The sequence below is a fragment of the Pezoporus occidentalis genome, unplaced genomic scaffold (assembly GCF_034315485.1).
Source record: "Pezoporus occidentalis ecotype Australia unplaced genomic scaffold, CSIRO_AGI_Poc_V1 ctg8, whole genome shotgun sequence".
Lineage (NCBI taxonomy): Eukaryota > Metazoa > Chordata > Aves > Psittaciformes > Psittacidae > Pezoporus > Pezoporus occidentalis.
Window position 1 is genome coordinate 203,863 of NW_026916158.1, and position 24,886 is coordinate 228,748.

At 37.2% G+C, this 24,886-nt stretch overlaps 1 protein-coding gene across 5 annotated transcripts in view; it reads right to left on the reverse strand.

The window, feature by feature from the left end:
* The window catches only part of SLC9A9 (solute carrier family 9 member A9), a 196,923-nt gene that overhangs the window by 94,710 nt on the left and 77,327 nt on the right, over window positions 1-24,886 (reverse strand). For all 5 annotated transcript variants that reach the window (XM_062603253.1, XM_062603254.1, XM_062603251.1 and 2 more), the window contains 3 exons: window positions 24,131-24,269; window positions 23,279-23,384; window positions 11,906-11,994 (listed from right to left, as the gene is read on the reverse strand). In XM_062603253.1, the coding sequence (XP_062459237.1) occupies window positions 11,906-11,994; window positions 23,279-23,384; window positions 24,131-24,269 (334 nt within the window). The remainder of the gene's footprint in view (window positions 1-11,905; window positions 11,995-23,278; window positions 23,385-24,130; window positions 24,270-24,886) is intronic.

Sequence of the window (24,886 nt, forward strand, 5' to 3'; positions counted from 1 at the left end):
GAAGAAAAAGAATTTAAAAGGCTGCCAAATAATAATAACATCAATAAAAATGAAGGTTAAGTTTATGACCTGTTCTGAACAACTTGAAAGGTACTTTCTTGGAAGGCATCTTTCTGGGGAAGCAAATCTCCAAGCAGGTGGAGGCAGGGAACATGATGGATTTGACAGTGAACAGCTATATTGAACAATGATTAAAAAAATAAGCAAAAGAAAGAATAAATTTGTGGCTTTGCCAAAGCCAATTTCAGCTAACAAAGGAGACTTAGATGCTTTAAAACATGACTGTTCTCCTTCTGGTCACAATAAAGTAGTAATGTTATCAATGTAATCCAGTTGTCTTTAAAATTGCAATGAATTAATAGATCTTTTGTGTTTCTCTATGTTCGAATTAGAGCTACTGCTGCTGATTTTTCCAAAGTAAAAACCACAACCAATTTCATCTTCCCCTTTTCACCCATTTCAAGTGCTTTTTGTTTTGTTTCCTGTGGCTTGCCACCAGAGTCTTAACCTTAAGTGATCAATTCAGTTTCTAAGGAGGACAAATGCAATATATTCCATTTCAATTTGCTGAGAGGAAATATTCTCTTATATTAATTCTTGAAGTGAGTTCATACTAATAATTTCTTTCCTTGTCAAGTTTTGGGTGTTGGAAAGTAACCAATACCAGGGCCTTTAACCTATCAGGAAAGAAAAAACCTGCAAAGATTCTTATGAAATCTGTGTGTCTTTTCTCTATGATTTCCAGCAAAATCAAGAATGCAAAAAATGATCTGATGAGCATGTTCCATTTCACTGCATATCTGACATATTACAGGACAAATACTTGTTCTCCTTGAACCTGTTCTAGAGAAATTATACTGCAGCTTCTTTCTATACATATTGATGCTTCCCTTTACCATCTAATTCTGTAGAAAACTCCTGTAGAACAGTAAATCAGGAAATACTCTACTTTAATCCAGAACACAGTAACAGGATTTGCACGTTTTTCTGACCACATGCTGTTTTGTTTTTATTTGCTGCCTAATATAAGATGAAAATGTTTACTCAATAACTTCTCTACTTTCTGTGCCACTGTTATTTGTTCAGGGTTTTCCATATGTGTATATCTGTTTTTTTATAGATCTGTTCATAGAGTCTGGAGGAGAGTGGACACAAGATCTTACCTCTTTCTAAGGCAGGCAGAGAACCCTTCTTCTGAGGACAGCTCTTGCTCTAATTGGTACTAAATAGCATGAGATCCTTGTGACATTAAGCTCCATTTATTATTCTTCAAGACTTATTACTGATGAGCCAACTTTTAACAATGTTACCTTGGCAGAATGCTATCTTATAGTTATATTTGGTGGTATTATTTGCAATTACTGTGCAGGTTCTAGTGCCAGTTTAGGAAGCAGGATACTGGCTTAATAGGTTCACTGATCTGCTCTTATATGTTTAGGGTGGGAATTTGGGGGATTCTTATGTTTCATTTCTACAGTTCTCTTGGAACTGCTTCCTTGCCTCTTCGCGTAGGCTACTATTCAATAATTGATGATTTATTGGGACAAAAGGACTGAGAAATGTGAATAGCAACTATGTTTTTGTGTCATATTTTTTTCTTAAGTATTAGAGTGCATGACTTTCCTCATGTAACAGTCCTTTGCACTTAAAGATATAATCTAGAGTGGAGACTGTATGGAGATAATTGAGACATAGAATGTGAGGGGGATTTACTTGAACATTGTGTGAAAGGGCTAGTTTTTTAACTGTAGAAAGTGTCAGACACTCACTGGTGGGGTACTTTTTGAGAACACTACAAAGGACCATCTTTTAGATAAAGCACAAGAAGGCTGTCATCAAATGCAAGTTAGCTTCCAAGCGGCTGCAACCTTGGCAATTCAACTCTGAGCAAATAATTGCCTGTGGCAAAGGGCTGTCTAACACCCTGCACTTGCATCTGTGAAATGCATCAAAAAAACTGCAGATGAAGGATAATTTGAAAAAATGAACTTGGAGGAAATTATTAGTGCTGTTTATGCGTGCCTTTTACATAGCACAGAGTGTATGTGTGCCCATGAGTGCATGTGCATACACTAATAATATGTGTAAAGGCCAACGGAGATGAATATGTAATATTAAGCACAAACAAGGCAAAGATTAATAATGTCAAAACTTCAAAAGCTACAGCAGTTGGATGCTGTTAGAGTGCAAAGACTAAAAAGTGAAATCTTGCTCTCAAATTAAATGCAAACCCAAATTGAGCCCGTGGATATTTGAATTTAAATGATAGTTTCATAATTAATTTCAACGGGTTAGGTTTGCATCTGGCTATAATAAGACTCCAGCTGAAACCACAGAATAGAAGTTGTTGCAGAAATTATTCTAAGGATTTCCAGTGTTTTCAGGTCTACTAAATTACCAGTGGTTTTCTTGGTGATGCTTCAGAAACCCCACAATTGACATCAGAAAAAAAAAAAGAAAGAAAAAAATCATCACATTAAACTAAAAAGAAATTAAAAATCCTAAACAAAGATACAACTTCAACTGTACTTAAATCTGTGATCCTAAGACACTCTTTCTTTTATATGAAATTGAATATCTGTAGTGAAGAGATACAACTAGTCATTCTTTAACGCACCTTAAAAATAACTTCAATAAGAACGTATAGGAAAGCAGAAGGTGTGGCTAGGGAAGTACTATCTGGCACCTCATGCAGAGAAATGCTTTCTCAACAAAAGTATTAGTCACTACGTGAGTGTCTGCTTCCGACTATGCTGAATGGCGGTCTGGAGTTCTCAATCACTCAGAACTCTTCTCAAGCTCACTGGAGGTAAAGGGTGGACAACACCCCCCTAAATTAGTGGAACCGAAGCAGAATTAGATGTCAAAAGCTTGAAATAGGTGCTCAAACTTCCATGCTCTTTTTATTACTTTAGGTAAATGAAAGTAGATGATAGGTATGAAAATGTGTGGAAAGACATGACACTTATTTGAATACTAGTCATGATTTCGACATTTAATCCAGCAGATTTTGACAAAGGGCTTTTTAGCCCTCAATTATTTTCACAGACAGGATCAAGAGAAAGAGATGAGCTATAGTCAGCTGTTTAGCTTTATTTTTTATCTCTGTCGCAAATTCTCAGATGGCAGAGTTGGAACTGACTAAGTGAATGTTGTAATTTTCAAGTTTACAAAACATGAAATTGAATAAGTTAAACTAAGTATGTAATGTTAACCTACAGTCTGCTCTATTTCAGCACATGTTGATAATTCAAGAATATGTTCATAGCCCAGGATTAGCTTGATCTTGGTTTGTTTTTTCTGCCTATGCATTCCAAAGTTGCAGGGATTATGAAGGCGGCAATGATTAGGAAGGGACTTGATTTGACAGGGTACATTGAGGAAATTTTCTGCACAAGACAGAGTATTTGTCAGGACGCAGAGTTAAAAACTAAGGATAAGGGCTACGTACCCACAATGAGGACCATTTTCAGACCTATTGTGAGAACATTAAGACAGACACAATAACATGGCCTGCATGGTTATGTGAACCAGTTTTTGATTCTGCAGTAGCTTACATAGCCACATACAGTTTGCCTCCATGGCACAGATGAAGACATATGAGAATCTCATTTGTGATTCAGGGAACCTTTCAAAGAAATTACAACATGTGTCTCAGCTTGGAATTTCATGACATATTTCTCCATATGCCAGTTGTATCTTGGCCTGTAGGTTTTAATTCCAATTGGTATATGTTAGCTAACTCCTGGCATCTGTTATTGTGCTGCAAAGAGTAAACTGGAACCTTAACAATCAAAGAACTTTATTAATATTTAAAGAAAATGTTTAATGTTTAAACAGATTGTAAAATCTTTAATGAAGCCATTTGGTAACTAGTTTGCATATGGCATTATGTTCCTTAGCCTACCAGCATCAAAAATGACATCATCTTCAACAAGATGAGGTTCTCTGTAGAAATACTGTTTTCACTGCATTTATCACTATAGTTCACGGCATGAACTACATTTCAGCATGTGTATTTTCCAGTTCTCTTGCTTAAGTAAAATTGTTGTTTTCCTTGTTTTCAAGAGAAGATTCTGTTTAATTGCAGGGGAAGACACGTGTAAGATACTAGAATATGGTATTTCTTACAAAATGCTGATGATAAAGGGACACATGATTGGTGAGAACTAATGAGGCCAGAGTAAATCTGCACATTTTCAGTTAAGGAACCACTAAAGCAAGTGTGAAAAAAAAAAAAAAAAAAGAAGAGGGAAAATGGAGATAAAGAAGGAAGTATAGAACTGAATATTCTAATGAGATTTCTATATGTGGAGACCCAATATTTTCAATATTATGGATAGGATAGAGAATAGAAACTATTTTATGATATGAATCAAAAATGATGCAGCTAATTACTAATATACCACAGTTATAAAGTCCACTGTTACCAGTTTACTTCTAGCAGTGTTTCCTAGCTGTTTACCATCCATCGTGTAGCTCACAGCTAAAAGGAAACAATTACAGCATTTCCACATAAATTTAGGGGGAGACACATGTCACAAGACTGCAGATTAACATTCTTTTAGCATAGTTAAGTAACCAGGAACATCAGTCAGATAATGAGGGATTTTGTTAAAATTCAGATTGAAAGACATGGTAGTATAATTCCTTTTTTGTGGAAATCAAGATTTTCTTGTGTTATGATTTTTCTTGTTAAACCCATACAGTAAGAAGCTTTAGCTTTCTTTATAGCATTATACTATTCTACAGGGTTTCTTAAGATCTTATTGTACATCTGGTCAAACAATGCATCTGGCACATTTCCAGTCTTCAGCTTTTTCTGCTAAATACAGAAAATAGCTGTGTATAGAACTGGAATTCATTGTACATTTCCTGTCAATTGCAATCCATTTTAAAGGTAATAATTATTACAAGCACTGTGCATGTGGTGCATATTCAATTAGAGATAAGAAGGCAATTTATAAACAAGGACAGGCTGTAACAGACCCAGTTGCTCTGCAGAGACGCATTGAGTTACCAAGCTATGACCATCCAGCTCAGGAACACGAGGCTTAGCCAGCATGCCTGTGACACAGCTGGAGTTCATTAGTGCCTCAGGCTGGGAAAGCTGAAGGTTACAAGGGAAAGCACACAACAAGAATGAGAGGTAGCTGTTGCTTGGTTGCTTCTTTTTGGGGTACTTAGGCTAGAGCTGTAATGATAGGTAATATCTAGAGACATGAGCTTTTGGACTTCTACATGGGTCTAAGACTGTGACTGCTATTGTTTGCAATGTAAGTTAGGTGTCTCAAAGACAGCAGAAATTTAGACCTACAATTTCTGGTACCTCCTCCTAACAGCCATGTGCTATATGCAGGATAAACCATTCATTTTTTTAACTCTGTGCTTAGAATTTTTTTTATCATTTTCTTCTCTCAGAAAGAAAAAGAACCAGGGGCATTTCTGTGTCTTCCCTGATCATTTTGAACAGCTGCAAAACAGAGATTTTACTAAATGCCTTAAGAAACCCCAAACAACCACCACCCAAAAAAGCCTGACCAAGCCAAACAAAACCCAACCTGGGTAAAATATAAGAAAATAAGAGCAAAGTTTTCCTCTAATGTAACTCATTTCCAAAGTATTTGCTTTAAGCAAAACAATTTAAAGCAAGGGCAAAACTATACTAATATTATTCCTATACAAATGAATCTTCTCAAATGCTATTTTATTTTCATATTATCAGAAGTACCTGATTCTTCAGACCTTTCTGTTGACCACTGTAAATTCATCATCTGGACTCTTTCCTGAGCAGCACTGCCTGAAGCCTCAATCGTTATTGCTTTTTAGTCTGAACTTGCAAGATTTCAGGGAGATCAGAGATTAGAGGTTTTTTTTCAGCTGCAGAAAGGGAACCATGAGACAGGAGGAGACAGTGCCCGTCAGAGCTACCTTTTATGCTCAGTCTCCACTTAAATGGAAGAAAGTACTTAATATATGCAACCTGTTCAATCCTAATTAGGAATTTGGACTTTATTGGATCCTTTAGGCAAAGACCTCCTGAATACTTTCTGAAGAGTGCCAGGCTTAAGTGCTGTGTATTGGTTAAAAAGAATTCCCAGTTTACCCTCAGACAGACCATTAGTCATCAAATGTTATCCTATATCAGGTGGCCAGTGGTGCTATATACTTCAGAAGATAATGGAAAAAACATTCTAGTATGAAATTTTCCTGCAGGCACTGTGATTGTGGTGTGCTGGAAAAACATATTCCTCCTGCACACCACATATGCAAAGACTGATAAGAATCTAGTCCTGGTAGTAATCTTGTTTGAAAGATAACTTTCTTTGATTTCAGTCTTTCTCTTTGCCAGTAATTTGTGTGGAAACATCTGACCTCTTGCAGTGCCTTAAAGGTAATTTTTTTCCTACCTAGAGCTCCTGAACAAATCACAACAGCAGCTGCCAATTAGGCTGCTCATTTCAAAAGGATGAGAACTATATTTTGTGGCGGTTGCTGCTCTGCTAATTATCCAGGACATTTTGCTGTAAGTAGGGTTTTCCCCAGTCCAGAAGTACTCTAAAACTTTTTAAAAATCAAGAGGCTGACTTGTAAGAGCCATTATATCCTGACAATTGTGCGGCCTTCCCAGAAATGTAAACAAATTATCTACAAACAGTCCAATGCCTGATTGATAACAAAAAATAGTGGGTATTAACTAGAGATAAATTCAAATAGGTTGTGTGCTTTGGAAGTAAGCACAGCTGTAGTTATTTGGGCTTCTAAACACTCATATAAATAGCAGGACCAAAGCCATGGGGCCCACACAAGTCCTGTGTGACTGTGGAGCGTTTAAGATAACGGCACTAAACCCATTTCATTTTGCATTGTTGTTCCCTGTGATTTTAGAGGGCTGCGTCTCCCAAATAAAATATGGGTGCTAGGTATCTGGAGTGGGACACCTCACAAACAGATTGACACAGTTTTGGCAGTAGTAGTACATAGCTGTCTCTACTCAGCTGCTCCCCTTCTCTCACAGAAAGATAAAAACAGTAGATGCAGTTCCTGGCATGCACTTTTAACAGGAAACTCACGAGATATCATTCTGCTACTGGAGCAGAATTTTCAGTACATTATTTCTTTTCTTATGGAAAGGTAGCTATCAGGAGAATCCTGTCAGATAGTCATTGTAACATGAACCTACAGAATGTGAATTTTTTGTTTCCATGCTGAGCGTAGGGCTGCTTGTAACTAGTTTATGAGATAAATTAGGCCAGCAGAAAGGCAGTAGAATGAGTAGATCACAGGAATGGTGCTTCATTTGGAAATAGAGATCCCAAAACTGATTTCAGCCACCTCTCTTTGCCTTCTAGTCCACAGTGCTCTTTGTAGTAAACGTTGTCTGATGCTGTTGGTTCCCCTTCCGCCCTCCTTCAGTAGATTTGGAGATATCTATTGCCATACTTTACTTTTTAGTTTATAGTCTCTTATTCCGATTTACTTCAGAAGTGAGTCCACTATGGATGGAACAGCATCAAGGATGAAGTCCATACTGATGCTATTCAGTGGCATGTCATTGTCAAGAGACTCTAATGATCTGATTTACAGTTTTTGAGGCATTAAAAAAAATGTTTCATGACTGTTTTGTCAGCTTGTTTCAAACAATATGAGTAATTAACATTAAATTAATATGTTTATAAACACAACCCTTTTACACCAAAGTCTGTTTGGAATACAGCTCAGTTTATGATCCAGCAATCAGCTGATTGATCCCTAGCCTGTTTCCTTGTTGGAAAATGTATAGCTATATCATAAATGAGCCAAACAGTTTTTGAAAATGTAATGTATTTTCAAGGGATTTGAAGGGGACATTAGCTGCTCCTCTGCAAAGTGATGACTTTCAACAAGTGGAGATAATGATGCCTGTGTTATAGTGTGGAAATTAAAGTTTGAAGCAATTGGTACTACGTCCATCAGCGAGGAAATACCAATCTGAACTTTCAGTCCTTCAGGGTAAGTTAATTTGCTCAAGCAGTCCTAGTAAGAGTACATGCTTTGGTAAAGCTGCTCAAAAGTTATGCAGCACAGTGTTCTCTTGTTTTACCTTTACCCTGTTCTCAAACCTGCGTAAAACCTTGGGGGTGAAGGGCTGCTGAAATCTTAATGTGGCATCTTGTGCATACTGCACACCCAGCGCAGCTGAACAATCAGGCCAGAAGTTTTGTCTATAAATCAGGTGTTCCCTAATGGGTTTGTTATCAGGATCAGTGAAAAATGTAACTGTTTAACTTAAAATGTGATTAAAAAGACTATAATACCTAACCTGAGAAGGCAACCTTCAAGAGCTTGTTAGAACAACTATTTCAGAGCTGACTATGTAAACAAGGGTTAGAAGAGTGGAATGAACAGAGACAGGCAGGGCAGTGTGTGACATACCCCCTTGCTGGCTGGATGTGCTTTCCTGTGTCTTCTAGTAATTCTCTGGCTCTTCTTCAATTGGAGATGTTTGGATCTCAGAATTCCCTTCCCAGAATTTATTTGTTGGCACTGTATTTTGTGTGAAAGCAGAATTTTCCATACCCTTGCATACTTAACCAAAGAGAGGTAGTGCTGTTTTCTGGTCTCTTCATTGTAGCTATTCTCTGGAGTTAAGGGAACATAAATAATATAACTCACAAGTATGATGGATAAAATTTATAGCCATTAGAGAAAGGCAGAAGCCTCTCTTAATACTCCACTACTTGGAAACTGTGCTGGTCTCAGCCTGGTATTTGAGTAAAAGTGCTAGAGGGCAGAGAGGAAAAAATAGCAAGGAATTTCTTTTCTTTCTGTAGAAAACACGGTGCTGTCCATGCATCCCTTTCTAGAGATGACCTGTAGGATTTACAGTCTACCCACTTTCAACAAACCAGTAATTTCTGTTTATCTAGCAACACCCTGTCTAGCCACTGACTTGCAGCTGAGCAAATCCACACAACCCAACTGTGAATCTGAAGAACCTAATGTAAAATCTGAACTATAATGTCCCAAGAATTAGAAGCAACTGTTGTCTGCCTGCAGCATAATATGAGGTTATAATAGCAGCTGTAAATAATTCTAGAGAAAGCTGCACAGAATCAAATAGCTTTCGATCAGGTCCTAACAGTTTCATCTTCTTTGTTAAAGACATGTTGGGTAAATTAAACTTTAAATGTATGACCGAACCTTTTTTCCATGGATAGCAGTGTCAATTTTAATGTTGAAATTACAATGACCATAGTCAGGTCAATGGTGATGTTGACTTAAAAATACTGGTATAAAACATCACTCATGTTAAAAAAATAAAATAAAATAAATAAAAACACCCAACCAAAACCCACACAAAGTTAATGTTTATAGACACTTAAGAGAATTAGGATAATTGGATTGAATGAAACCTCTCTAAAGCCTGCATTTTCACTAAACATTTATTATCTTACTTATAACAATGTTAAAATAATCCATTGATTTTGACAAAATTTGTAAGATTCTTTAAGCTTCAGATGCTTAAAATCTAATATTTCTCTTTCATAGACAGTCAAACAGTGATTGACTAGATAATAAAGGATAAATGGGGACTAGTAATTACATGGCATCTTTTGACAGACATTCTTAATAGAGGTCCTTGAATTCTCATTTAAGAACTGTAGATAAGCTTTCATTTTACATCAGTATCTGAAGAAAATCATACCAGTCTTTTTTTCTTTTTTTTTTTTAAATCTATTTTTTTAAGGCAAACGATGAGGTATTGTGAGAAATGCAGAACTCCGCCAGAAATACAGCCTCTATCATTGTGCACTGAATTTTATCATCAACCTATGAAACTTTAATAGCTGGTAAAAATGTAAAGAAAAACGTGCAAAGCAGTACAGAAAAATTATTTGTTTAAAAACAGGTAACAAAATTTCACAATCTGATTTACAGTTTAAAATCTAATTTCTGTGGGGTTTGTTAGCTTTAGCTTTGGTCTTAACTTACTGTTCTGTCAGTGTGCATTATAGTTCACCAGCCCTTTTTGAAAGATCTGTCATGTTGTAACAAAAGAGGCTGCTTTAGAATAATTCAGTAAGTGAACTGAAGCACCCTTGATTTTGGCCTGTAATGAGTAATAAAAATGACTTAGATTAGGAGCAAAGCTGTCTGTCTAAGCAACCATATTAACTTAAAATGTTCTCAAGTCATATAGGATTGTGAGAATGCCAAGTGTTTGGCTTAGTAAATTTGCTTGAAAAGAATTCTTTTGGGGAGAGGAAGAAAGAGGTAGTACAGGTCTTGCTGAAACAGCTGCATATGAAAGGGTGATCTTTGGATTAGAAAGTAAATGAGAAGAATTCACAGGAATTTAAGAAAAATTTTTGAACCATATTGTAAGGGAGGCAAGGATTAAGAGCTTATAGGGGAAGAGAAAAACAGAAGGGGTGCATAAAACTCACAGCTCTATAGAGAAACACATAATCCCTTTTCTGTGTGTTCAAGGGTAGATTCAGTTTACTTTCACTGTTTTGTTTTGCACTGTTGAATGCAAGGGAATAGCAGAGTAAACATGAACAAAACCACTATGCATTTAAACTAAATGTTAGTTACTTCTGTAGTTGAAAAGGTTCCTATATAAGTAAAAATAGCACGGCCTTTCTTTTTTAATTTCCCTCTCTGAGGCTATGCATCACTAAATCATGCAGATGAATCCCTGAAAAAGTCTTGTATTCAAACTGTAACAGTCAGATGCAAGGTTAGTAATGGCATATGCAATTCAGTATTTCTGCAAAATAGTAGTAAACATAAATGTTATTCCCTTATTGTACAGTTATCAGAAAGGTTATTTTTTCTGCTGAAATGCTTTTGGAAACATCAGTCTCTGCTGGTATGAAGAAATGCAATCCTGTTCAATAGGTAACAGTACATTCTAGAAGTACTGACCGGAAACTGCTTTGGTGATTTAAAATCTGAAAGAGTCTGACAGTTGAACTGATACTGTGGCCAGTATTTTTTTTTTCTGTCAATCTGTTTTTGTTAGAAAATTGTACTTTTTTATTAAATTGGGATGTAAAAGAGCCAGCAAAATTTTATAAGTAAAATTTCTAATGCTTAAAACAGAGGAATTGCTGAAAAAGGTACCAGATAGAATCATGAAAATTCTAGTCACAGACCATATGTTTCCATTTAGTTCTAGGAGACAGAGTTTGTCCAACCAAGGCTTCTTGGGGCATACGAGTCAACATTAAAAGGGAAGAAAACTGCATTTAAATGACTTCTTACAGGATCTAGGTGATGATGAAGTAGTCTAAAATTACCCCGTGTGCTGAAAAGCATTTTGAATATTGCAATGCCATATATCTAGTACTGAGAACAGCCCCCAGTTTTAAAAAGATAATTACAATTGGACTAGTCACCTGTACAAACAAAAAAATGGATGCCCAAATTTCTCCGTTCTTTAAACTAAATAGGACAACAGAAAAAAGTCATTATCTTTCTAGTTATGTCAGATTTTTAACGAGGCAGAAAATAAATTATGTCATTGCTCATGTCTGTGGGCTAGGCTGCAGTTTATACAGTCCCTTTGCAAACAATCCACATGGATCCAGTCTCTTATACCACTTCTCTCTGATTTACTGGAGCTCTTTGATTTCCTTAACTTCACAGCATTTTTGTACTGAAAACTAGCATAAATTGTTATTTCCTTACCCTTCATCTCCTCAACTAACATTTTAGGTCTCTTGGGAAGAACAGGTTCTTGTATTTTTTGCTTATCCAGAAAATTGTTACTGTTTTCTTGGCAAAATCTCCCCTAATGAAAACATAAGCCACTTCCTTTGCATTAATAATGAAGACCATCCCAGATACATTCCAGTACCTCTGAGCATCCCTTACACCATTTGAAGACACAAAGTCAGTTATTTCTGTGTCATACCTGTTTAGTTCTCATTTTGGAATCTGGCGACAGATTGTTGTAGGTATAATGTGCCTGTGTGACTCCACAGAAAAGGACTGCAACAATACCTAAATTCGGAGAGAAAACCAGAGTTAGCTGCTTCTGTTTTCTTAAGTTTTCCAAAAGGCTGCATAAAAAAGTTAATTAGATTGTTAGTAGCATTTTATAAGAAAAGAACTTTAAGATATAGAATCATAGAATAGTTAGGGTTGGAAAGGACCTTAAGATCATCTAGTTCCAACCCCCCTGCCGTGGGCAGTGACACCTCCCACTAAACCATCTCACCCAAGACTCTGTCCAACCTGGCCTTGAACACCGCCAGGGATGGAGCATTCACAACTTCCCTGGGCAATCCATTCCAGTGCCTCACCACCCTTACAGTAAAGAACTTCTTCCTTATATCCAATCTAAACTTCCCCTGTTTCAGTTTGAACCCATCACCCCTTGTCCTATCACTACAGTCCCTAATGAAGAGTCCCTCCCCAGCACCCTTATAGGCCCCCTTCAGATACTGGAAGGCTGCTATGAGGTCCCCACGCAGCCTTCTCTCCTCCAGGCTGAACAGCCCCAACTTTCTCAGCCTGTCTTCATACAGGAGGTGCTCCAGTCCCCTGATCATCCTCATGGCCCTCCTCTGGACTTGTTCCAACAGTTCCATGTCCTTTTTATGTTGAGGACACCAGAACTGCACACAATACTCCAGGTGAGGTCTCATGAGAGCAGAGTAGAGGGGCAGGATCACCTCCTTCAACCTGCTGGTCACGCTCCTTTTGATTCAGCCCAGGATACGGTTGGCTTTCTGGGCTGTGAGCACACACTGACTGCTCATGTTCATTTTCTCATCGACCAACACCCCCAAGTCTTTCTCCGCAGGGCTGCTCTGAATCACTTTTCTGCCCAACCTGTAGCTGTGCCTGGGATTGCTCTGACCCAGGTGCAGGACCTTGCACTTGGCATGGTTTTATAAGGCAACTTTCAAACAAACTAGATTTTTGTTTTCTTTGCTAAAAGTCAGGAAGGTCTTGAGTCTTCTACGTGGTCCATCACACATTCCACTGCTATGTATTTGGCTAAAACTGTAGAAAATTTCTTTTAATTAATACATGGTAGCATCTGACCATAATCTGACAGTTAGGCAAGGCTAACATAATCATAACATGAAGGACTTTTGGAAAATTTTGGCAGAGACTGGTAAGCCAAAAATAATTTTCTTACATTTAAAAAAAATGTAATGTTGGTCCAAAATGGCTGAAATCAGGGAGTCATTTCAGTCTGTGCCTGTTTTTTAGCCTTATCATAAACTGTGTGTAACAGTGTGCAAGGCAGACAACACAACATTGCTCATAAAGTGATACTATGGCAAGTGTGAGATACTTTGCACAGAATGACTAGGTCAATTTCTGTAGCCATGTGGCAGTAATTATACTTCCCAGCTTCTAGAAGGTCTTAAGGAGAAGGGCAGCAGGTTTGTCAGGAAAAATGACTCTGTATTGTAGTGATATTTCTTACTTTTTAAAACTTCCTCTCTGGCCCTGGTTCTAATTCACTAGAATCATTGAGTAACGTCACTGTAATGCAGTATTATAATTAAAGTAGCTGATAAGAGTATAACTGCAATTTTGTGTGAGCTCCAGACACTGGTAAGGCAGAAGGAACCCACACAGGGAGAAAATAGAAAACAAACAAGCAAAATGTATCACCAGTAATCATACATAAATGCCCATGGAGAAAGAAAGCTCTATGCTTTCCTTAAACTTGGGGCATGTCTACATAGACAATTATTTACGCAACAGCTCAGGGCTTCTTCGTGTCCATTCCAATCATCATTCCCCTGGAAACCTCCGCATGCATTTCCTGAAGCATGTGGAGCATGCAAGTTCTGCTCAGTTTCTGTCTAGTTTTGCAAAAAGAGCACAAGAGCAATGACTGGTTTTATGCAAAGCCAGACTGCAGTGTGATCACTGCACACCTGTGATCTCTGGGGTTCACATATAGCCAGTTTTCTGCCATCCATCCCACAGTGCTTTAGTTCTTGTGCCTTTCAGCCCTTCTATTCACTGCTTCCCCTCTGAGCCCTAATTAGCATTTTAGTTCTGCTTCCTCATGGGCTGCTCTGTAAATTGTTAGGAAATATTTAGCTCCTAGGCTTCTCACTTGTACTGAGATAACACTGATGAATCCAAGGAAACACACTGAGGCGATAAAGAAAGCAAAAAGATACCCATCCGGGTTTAGGCAATATCCATCCTTGTAATATGCAGCAGCTTTCTAGGCATTTATTGGGTTAAATTAGCATGAACCAAACCATATAAACCAGTACTGAAAGCAAAAAGCATGAATTACAATTGTGAAAATAATCCCAGTCTGTGCCTTCAGTCCTGGACTTGAAATTGGGTAAGGCTTCCTCCATCTGCTCCAGGATGGTGACTCTCCTGAATTTACAAAGGCTGTCAAGAAGAGGCTCAGTGAGGGGGCAGAATCTACAGTGCTGCAGGCTTTAGCATAGCAAACCTGATATAAAACAATTTGCTACTTCAAAAGGATTAATAGAAGCAGGCCAGGCTTCACATGGTCACAGGAAAAGATGGATGGTAATGTGCTGAGCAAGTATCAGGGGAAAGTACTGGTGCCTCAGTAAGTTCTTTAGCAGGTTTATCCTCCTCCCCTAAAGCATTGTACAGATAAGGAAACATGGCAAAGGAAAAATTTAGACAATGCTGAAACTACTTCATTGGGGGGAGTGTGTGAATGTGTGTGTGTGTACTACACATTGCCACATACCAGTTAAAGTAATTAGTACCTTACCATGCTTTTCTTATATTTCTCTCTTTGGATTGCTAATCATGAAAGTATTGTCCAATAAAATCCAACTTCCTTTACTTGCAAGCCCCTCTTGTTTCTGGGAAGAACTGAAGCCTGGCACAATATGCCTTTGATGGAAGAAAAAAGTATGGAATAAAAAATTCCGAGATGAATTTGGCACAAGGGATAACTGCCATCAGAAAGAAAATGAGAAAGCAAATCTGTTTTTTCCCCCCACAAACCACAATGGACATCTTTGCTTCTGGGTTCTCTTTATATTGTAAATTTACCTGTACTACTTCTACAGAACACAGTCTCTGTAGCCAAGAGAAATTCCACTGAGCTTTAACTTCTGTGCCTTTGTTGTTTAATGTTTATTTTCTTATGTCTGTTTTGATATTTATTTTTTATAACTACACTAAGACTTTTCTTCACAATGTGGGGAGTAGTGAGATTGTTACTTCCTAAATACATTCCAGGAAGATCATGTTTTTCTGAGGTCTAATTGTTCTCTTCAATGCATCTAAATCTTTTTTCTCAGTAAGTGTATTTGATTGTGCAGAACTGATCTGGGGAGTTTAAAAATTCTCAAGGCATTAATAATGTGCAATGGGATGCTCAAACAATGAAATTTCGGTAAAAAAAATACAGCCAATCAGTAATGTTGCTAAGTATCACTGGGCTCAGTAACACAAATGGAGATAAGAGTTTCTGATTTAGTTTCTCCTAGATGAATCATCATGCCAAGTCTTGCATTTTTAATATTGACTATTAAGTTCCACTATGATTATAAAATGGTTTTTGACTGCTAAGAAACTATTATTTAGAGGTAGTGAGAGAACTGAGTGACATGAAGAATAAAATAGCTTAAATCTAATTTTACAATAGGAATAAATGATCTGAACCATGCAATTATGCAAGTGTAGAAACCAGATACTCTGTTTCCAGGGAAGACTGGGGGAATGCAGTGGAATATTTCATTGGCAGCAGTTGAAGGCTGAATATGCACCAGCCATGCCTCTCACAATGAATGGGTCATTAAAAGGCTTGGAGAAAATTGTTTGTAATGCATTGCCATAAAAATGATTGCTTAAAAGTAATGACCAATTACATGTTAATGCAACAACAAAGGATAGAGAAGTACCTAAAGAGGCAAAACCACAACTTTTTAGTTAGAAGGAAAAAACAACCTGGCTTTCTTCATAAGGCTATCAAAGCTGGATTTTAAAGTTAGCTGGGTATCTAAATATTGTATGAATGGCATATGGCAGATTAATTAGGTAATTAAATTATTGCAGGCTTTCTTTCACAGAGAAACAGGTAAGACCAAACATGATAATATTGAGATTGGAAACAGAAAGTATTTATTAGATGCAGGGAGATGGATAAAGTGAGATGGTCCTTTGACCGGTTCTTATTGCTCAGTGCTATAATTTTGGGATGTGGAGACTTAGCTCACATTTTCAGTGCTGTCACATTGTTTCATTTTTAAGTGGCAAATTTAGCAATTACTAAGATACTTAGTTCTATAATTGCTGATTTATTTAATTACTAACCTAAAATAAGCAGGGAACATTTATAATGGAAATGTGTGATTGCTTGTTAAGTGCAATACAGCTGCTTGTGTTTATTAGTGAAGTTAGTGAATTTTTTCACTAACTCACAATAAAATGATTATAGTCATGATAAACTTTCACCTGCAACTCAAACTCTTTGAAAAGGTTTTATTAGAAATAAAATCCTAACATTATTTTTTTCTTCTTGCAACACAGAGAACTAGTGATAGGTCGTTAATACAACTAGAGAAATTATTCATACGTTACTTTTGCCAAATACTTGTAGTTGAAACTGTTGTTAGAACGAAAGCTTGTAATATCAAAAGATAATATAGGATAAAGGAGTAACTTGTATTTTTAAAAGCATTTTGCTGGCAGTGTGAACATTAGCATGATAGTGTAAACATTAATTTACAAGTGTTAATCTAAAACCAATTCCTATGTTGTCTCCAAAAGACAAATCTTGGTTTGGATAATTTTACAAATAGGCAAAATATAACATACCCTTGCTTTTCAATATCTAGTGCTAAGAGAGAAACTGTAAAAAGGTTTGTTTTTTATCATAGAAGGCCAGCAGGTACTGTGTGCTTTTAATGCAAACCTGGAAGTGGCTGCCCACAATTTAAACTTCAGAATTTGCTAATCTAAGAGAATAAAACTGACATTATGTTTCCAGCTGTCAGGTCTTTTAGTGGTAAAAAAAAAAAACAACTCAGAACAAACAAATGATCCAACCTCCATCTAACAAGGGAGTGGGTGAAATGTATAACTCCATTTCAAAAGATCTATAGGTAAATTGACTGATTTTCATCCCAAATTTGAAGCATTCCAGAGCTTCAGAGATGCATTTTTAATGATGCATAATATTCTGCAAATGCCACAGTAAAACAAGCAACAAAAACTAGTCTTTCATCAGTGACAGTGAAATATGCGAAAAAGAGAATAATGAGTACTGGGTAATAGAGAAATTATTTAAGTCAGATAACGTTTACTTTGGAGTCATATTTTATGTCAGAGTATCCTTACAGAAGTTACTGGGCACATCCCAGTGCATACTGATTTTGTGAGTGGCAGGAAATGAGGCACTGTGTTCTGCATCAAATTGTTGCAATAATAAGGCTATAAACCCAGTAGCAACAATATCCCTATTCAGTCTGTTTTCACTGAGGGTATGAAGTGTGACAAATCATTTTCTTGATACTAAAGCAAAGATTTAAGGTTTCTTTCACCAGACCTGCACCAATGCAGAACCAAAGCTGGTCCTTTGTTCATGAAGCTTTTATCTCTGGAGTTGTCTGAGATTGATTTTATGTTGAAGTGACTTAAAGCAACAAAAGACAGAGCTGAGAGAGTTTTTTATGCCCTCATATGAGGGCTGATCATTGGTATTGCACCTGGCTGCTTCAAGCGAGACCTGAGTGTTGTACTGTTGTAACCAGAACTGAATTGCTGAATTCAATTTGGATTGGAACTCCTATGCTGAGACATAACAGGTTTTATTCTAGATACACTGAATGCTTACCTCTTTATCCTTAGCCTTTTCACCAGCAGTATGGCTTCACTCCTATTCAACTGATCATTGATCTCAGTTAGAGCTCCGTGCTGGAATATGTACTTTTCCCTAAAAAACACCTTTCTCTTTTTCTCTTACTGTCCTAAAAGGATGTCTCTACAACAGGACCTAAATTAGTCAAAGCCAAGCACTAACTCAAATATGAGCATAGACTGGTCAAGTGATGCTGTTGAATGGGATAACTGAAACTACACAGGTTATTGGATCTAGCTTATATGTCACCATAGTATGTCTAGAGCTTCCTCTGAAGTAAAGAGTCCACCTGAGTTTAGAGCCATCTCTGAAGGTCTGTAGGCAAGTAACAGATTAGTAACTCATAGCAATCTAGCCCAGTTGTCACCCAAATCTACACAGCAGTCCTAATGCTATTTATCTATGAATAGATATTTAAAAATAGCTAATATCTATCTAATTAGACCTAAATTTTATCCTTCCCTCCGGGGATGGCAGAACTACAGCTTAAGGCAGTTGAGGTCTCTTTCCTTTTGACCTAGAAGCCAAGGTCAAATCACCCTCATTGCTGGGAGAAGCCTGTCTACTTCTCTGTATGAGACAACATGGCATATTACTTATGAAGAAAGGAAAGAAAACCACAAAGTTTACAATTTAAAACCCAGAATAACTTCCTGTTCTTGAATTATGTCAGCTCTGTGAACTAAAGCCAACCAGGTACCAACCTGCATTATGCTCACAGTGCAGTCAGAAATGTTTGGGTAGATCCCTTTTGAGAGTGATACAAGAATAACCAGTCACAACATTTTAAATAAGGGAAGATACAAAGGTAGCACAAAACTGCCCCAGTGAGAGACCAGATCTTCAGAGTTGTCCTGGGTACATCAGTCATAATAAGCTGCTGCTTATTAACATTTTTTTGGAAGAAAAGCTTTCTCATTAGGTATCCTCTGTGCTCCTGTCAGCCCCTGAATGAGAAGGCAAATGTCAGACATATATCACAAAATGTTCAGACAAGAATTGCTGAAGGTAAGGAAGCAGCAGTAATTTATTATCACAAGCTATTTCCTTTACAATGATCAGAAAACAAGAATTTTGGTCTGGGCTCTGAAAACCAGTAAAGGAAAAAAAGATGAACCCACCGAAGATTTTTTTTGTTCAAGATCTTTCTTGGCTTCATAGCACAGGTCTTTGGCATGTAAAAGTTAGAGGTGGTTGGCCATACTTTTGATGCTTTTGCACTGATAGATTCTACATGACTTTGAAGTATGCATTTATTAATTACATACATGCAAATAAATTCACATACATATATTTGAGTGCTTTTTTGAAGGTATATTAGTTTCTTTTTATTTGAATGGCTACATAGTTCAAACAGTTGTAGATGGAGAAGGTCTAACTGGGGTGAATGTTAAATGACCATGCACATCATGGAATCTTTCTCAGACTAATGACCAAGTATTTATGATTTTTTTTTAAGAGCCTGATAGTAAATACTCTGCAATGAATTTTGAATGTTAAAGCAACACTGACCTTACTATAATACTCTATTATTGCAACTTTGCTCCGCAGTCAGGTGGCATGCTTTAGTGTGAGGTGTCCCTGCCCATGGCAGGGGGGTTGGAACTAGATGATCTTAATGTCCTTTCCAACCCTAACTATTCTATGATTCTATGATATACTTCAGGGCAAATCAGGAAGTGCACAAATTAGATTCTACTCTATCAGAATCAATTCATCATGCATATGTCACAGCCTGATGATATCACTATAAGATTAATAACCACAACATTAATTTAGAATTTACATTTATCAGTGTAACAATAATTGTGCAGTCATCCCAGATTTTTATTTTGATTTTTTTGGTTTGATCACATCCAGTTTTCAACAAGGGCCAGGGCATACATTGTGTGCTCTATATCATGGGATATCTTGAGGTAGAGGAATAAAATATTTTATAAAATGTCCACTTCCTCTACTCTCCATTTGTATTTTATTTTAAAAATCTGCAAGCTAAACAAGTGAGCACCACCACCTACTATACTTATACAAAGCCAGTATAGCCTATTATTTATAAATTATGACATACTTCAATATTAGACTTCAAACGACTCATAGTGATTGAAGATCTAGTGTGGAAAGCATTATAAGAATAAATTATTTTGCAATTATATTACTTAATAGCTACAGGGAAATATCTATGTCTAATGTTAATCTTTTAACGATGAAGAAAATGAAGAGGAGTACAGGCATAAGTGTACAATGGATCAAGTTAATTTTTGAAGCAAGTCTAATGAAGTTAAAAGACTACAAACTAGGAATTTAGGTAATTGAATAGAGTGGTCAAGCAGTGTTGCATGGTTATGATGCGCTCTTACTTCTAATAATTACTTTTGAGGATAAATACACTTGTCTGTAAAACTAGACGTATGCATTAAGGGAGACAAAGGGAGTAAGCTGGAAAAGATTGGAAATGATAGTCAGTGGATTAAGGGCTGTGTTCAGAAGGATAACAGCCTTTTTCCTGGGCTCCCCACACCTTCTGCAACAGGTATTTCATACATAACATACCAATGTGGGAGACTGCACACAATAAGTGCATTTTCACAGATTTCATAACCAGTACAGTAATTCTCCTGCTGAACTGGATGTTTAAAGTAATATTTTGAAAGGAGAGCAGTTAGAGCTATTTCAGATGAGACTGAGAGATGAGAGCAATATAAAACTTGGTTAAGCCAGACAACTAAAAATAACCATTCTGAAGTGTAGTGTTAGCACAGTGCTAATAAAATCAATGCATTTGCAAAATCCCGCTTTGAATTTTTGAAGCTCCATGAAGTTTTTTTTTTTCAATTCTAACAGCTTCTAACAAAAGCCTTTCACAGAAACTAAATTAGAAAGACTCAACTGATGAAACTTTCAAGATTAAACTTTGCCTTCTCACGAAAGTATGATTAAACAATCTGCTACCTGAAACTCAGAACACACCCATGCAAAAAAGGCTAGTGACAGACCCAAAAAGGACTTGATATTTTTCCTTGGAATCTGTGTGTTGGCAGAGCACTTCTGCTTTTTATGCTTACATCAAGTCCTTTATTTATAAGAAATAGATAAATTTCCCAACAATTTTCTATTTTTTTTTTTTGCTTAAGTTATAACTTTACTTTGATTCCAATCTCTTTCTTTGGCTCTTCCTCTGTTAATTTAAAATTTCTTCCCATCTGTGGTGTTTAATAATTAAGTTTTTCTTTCAGATATTTTATAGATCGCAAAAGAAAAGAGAAAGGAATAGCTTTGCAGAGTGACTACCAGGAGAGACTATGCTGTCCGTCATCACATTTGCAATACACAAAAAATGCATGCCAATTATTTTTTGGCTGGACATACAGTCTGTTCCTATGCCCAAGAAATGGAAATTACCTTTGGTGCAGGCTGTGAAAGATATTAGTGTTTCCCTTACAAATCCGCTTTTTGGGTATAATGTATAACTTCTCAGTTGTGCATTTGCTGAAACACAGCATCCTTGTTTTCTTCTAGGAATGTATTTTTAAACAGACTTTCCCTGGATGTCATTGGATTAGGAAGTCAGTACCCCCAGTTAGGGGCAAGTGATTATCTATCATCCTTCTTTGCTTCCATTTTTGTGTAGTAATCAAGTCACATTTTTAAGGGCTTGTGGTTTAACCCCAGTGGGCAACTAAGAGCTAAGTCCCACATAGCTGCGTACTCATCTTCCCTTGGTGGGATGGGAGAAAGTTAAAAGTGAGAAAACTCATGGGTTCAGATAAAGGCAGTTTATAGGTAAAGCAAAAGCTGTGCACACGAACAGAGCAAGGAATTCATTTCCTGCTTCCCATCAGCTGTCAGGTGTTCAGGCATCTCCAGGAAAGCAGACTCCATCACACATAATGGTGACTTGGGAAGACAGACACCATCACTTCAAATGTCTTCCGCCTTTCCTCTTCTCCCCCCCAGCTTTATATGCTAGGTTATTTCATATATAACATCATATGGTATGGGATATCCCTTGGATCAGTTGGAGTCAGCTGTCCTAGTTGTGTCCTCTCTCAACTCCCTGTGCACCCTCAGTCTACTTGATGATGGGGTGCGGTGAGGAGAGGAGCAGAAAGGCCTTGGCTCTGTGTAAGCACTGCTCAGCAATAATGAAAACATTCCTGAATTATCAACACTGTTTCCAGCACAAATCCAAAACACAGCCCCATACCGGCTATTCAGCCCAAACTAGCACTGAGCTGTCAAAACAGAAAATGGACTTTTATTTCAGCTGGTATCAGATTTTCATCCATGTGATGAAATATCACCCTTTTGTTTAGTCCATGTGTCTCTCTTTTTATTCATTGGCCTGAAGATTTTGGCAGTAAGCAGGATGCAGAATTGTATATTTAATAAGGCAAAGTTGCCTAAGATGCAGACGTTAATAACCATTTGGAAATAGTAAGATTGTGTGGCTAATATTAAAAAAGTAACAATCTGGCTCCTTAAATGCCAGTAAAAATATGACTGTTGGCTTCAAAGAACTTTGAACAATTTTGCAAACAAAACAACATGGGCTGCATTAACACTCCATTAAGCAGTTTTCTTCCCCTGCCTTTCCCTGACTTTAATTAGAGCACTAGATTTCAGAGATAACAGCATCAAGAACGTTAAAATGACCAGGGCCTTACCAACTTTGTTCTTTCAAATGAAACTATACAATAGGCTGCCGTCTAGGTAAACTAGACCCATTTTCAATTTTTACTTAAACTCCTGTGGATTCTGTAATGCAGTCCTTGGGTATGTACTTGACTGGGATTGTACAATTCCTTTCTCCTTTTTTCACTGTTAATGAAAAAAACAATCAGATCGCAAGTCTTTCTACCTGTTACTGGGACATGACTGCACCCCTCCTGCTGCAAAAGGTGTTTATATAGGTGCACTGAACAAGGTGATTTAAAAAAACCCTAAAAAACAAAACCAAAACCCATCCAGAGATGGCTGCAACCCACTGGCAGTGTTGAGGATGGCCCTGCCCATCGATGAGGATGGCCCTGTCCAACATTTAGTCGTTGATGGAAAAAAGGAGAGACCAGGACAGGCAGTGCATGCAGAGGAGCACACAATCTCTGACAGTCACCTGGCACTGCGTATTTGCTCCCTAGTACTTACCGACATCTTTGGTCCTATAGCTGGGCAGAAAATAGTGGGATTCGTAGTGGGACTAATAGGAATGGGACAATGTAAGGAACATAAGCAAAAAAGACTGAGGACTTTAGCCTTTTCTAGTAAGTCTGTCTGGAAGAGCTATTCAGTGTCTCTACAGGTTTGTTCTTAAAGACGAAATTATCTTCTATATAGTAACTGGGTTTTAGAAGCTTTATGTATGATGTCATGCCCAAAATAAAGGTACCATTTTCCCATACTAGAGGCATATTATGAAACTGCTTTTATTCGGTATGATACAATACTTACCTGTAAGACCAGCAGCTTCTGCTGACAAGAAGGCACTCCAGGACAGGAGGAAAAACAGACCTGTTTCCAACATAGGAAATTCACACAGCTTTGTAAATTTTGTCAAGTGCTAAAAGATTACTAAGGAAGAATAAAATCCCAAATGTTTTGTAAGTGAAAATTGCCCCCAACCTGATAAAGGATGAAAGAAAGCAAGCTACCCCCCTACACCACCTATCTGTGTTGAGTTCAGGAAAAACTGCACACCTTCTAAATTATCTTAAAGAGGAAAATCCAGTGGAGGTTTTAAACAGGTGAATTCTAAAAGTCAGCTATTTCAAGTACTTTTGTGAGTTTTGAATTAATGCGTCACTGGTTGCATTTGATATTCTTTGCACAGGAAAAAGGGAAAAGTAAGTAATTTTTTTCCAGTTTTGTAAACGAATTGGCATTTATTTACCTTTGCATCAATGCAAGAAACATGAAAATCACTGCTCTTTCTACAGTTGTATTTTACAGTAAAAATGCAGGACAACAGATATGCCTTTTATTTCTAACTTAGATAAACTGACAATCTGGATTTGTAGTCTAGTGTTTTAACCTCAAAGTACTTCAAAACACTTCCCTAAAAATTTAATTATTTAGAAATAGCAAAATAAAGACCAGAGTCTTGCCTAATGTTGAAAAAAAAATTCTTTGTGGCTTCTGACAAATGAACTTTCCTGGCAATTTATGATTTCATGATTTGTTTGAGAAGTCTTGAATCACCAGAGGAAAGGTTAAGGCTCAAACTAAGGATGTTCAGTCTTAGATATCACACATTTTTTTGAGCATCTATAGATTTTCTCTCTGAAAACAAACCATAAAGGATATTAAAGCTGTGACAATAGCATAAGAAGATCCCATGGCAAATGATCCAGCAAAGATTCCCAGGAAATTTCCCACTGACTGGAAGAAAGCAGCAGCATCAAATGTGTTAGGATTCTCCTTAGGACTGTAAATGGATATGGAGCTGAAAAGAAAATGAAGGGATGGGGGAGAGGGAGAGAAAAGGGAATAATTAAGTCAATCACATTGCTATGATTTTGGAATGAATAATTGAAAATGGACATCTTAGGGACTCAAAATGCAAAACAAGGCATCTCTCAAGGCTTCTTGTCTCTCTTAATGCATAATGGCAGATTTGAGAGCGAAGCAGATGGAGACTAGGGGGGTGGATGGACCAGTTTATTTTCAAGGTATCACAGTGGAAATCAGTAATCTATTGCCAGTCAGTAAACATTTTTGTTTTAGAAGTGCCATAAAAATATTGTTTCTAGGCCAACTAAACATGAAAAGGTGGTAGGTGTATAAGAAAATTGCAGGGAACATAAATAACTTTGAATTATTTATTGGTCATATGTCTTCAGAGCAGTCACATATTCACAAATATTCTTGATAAAAAGTGCAGCTTTATGGCTGAGGCTCAAATGGGTGACACAAATCACAGTAGGTACCAAATCTGCACAGCAATCTTGTCATAAACGATCTAATAGTTCCCTTCTTGATATAAATAGAGCTTCATAAATAGAGCTGAAACCCTATCAAGAGCTCACCAGTAGGAAACCTTGTGGGCAGAAGGAATGTTGT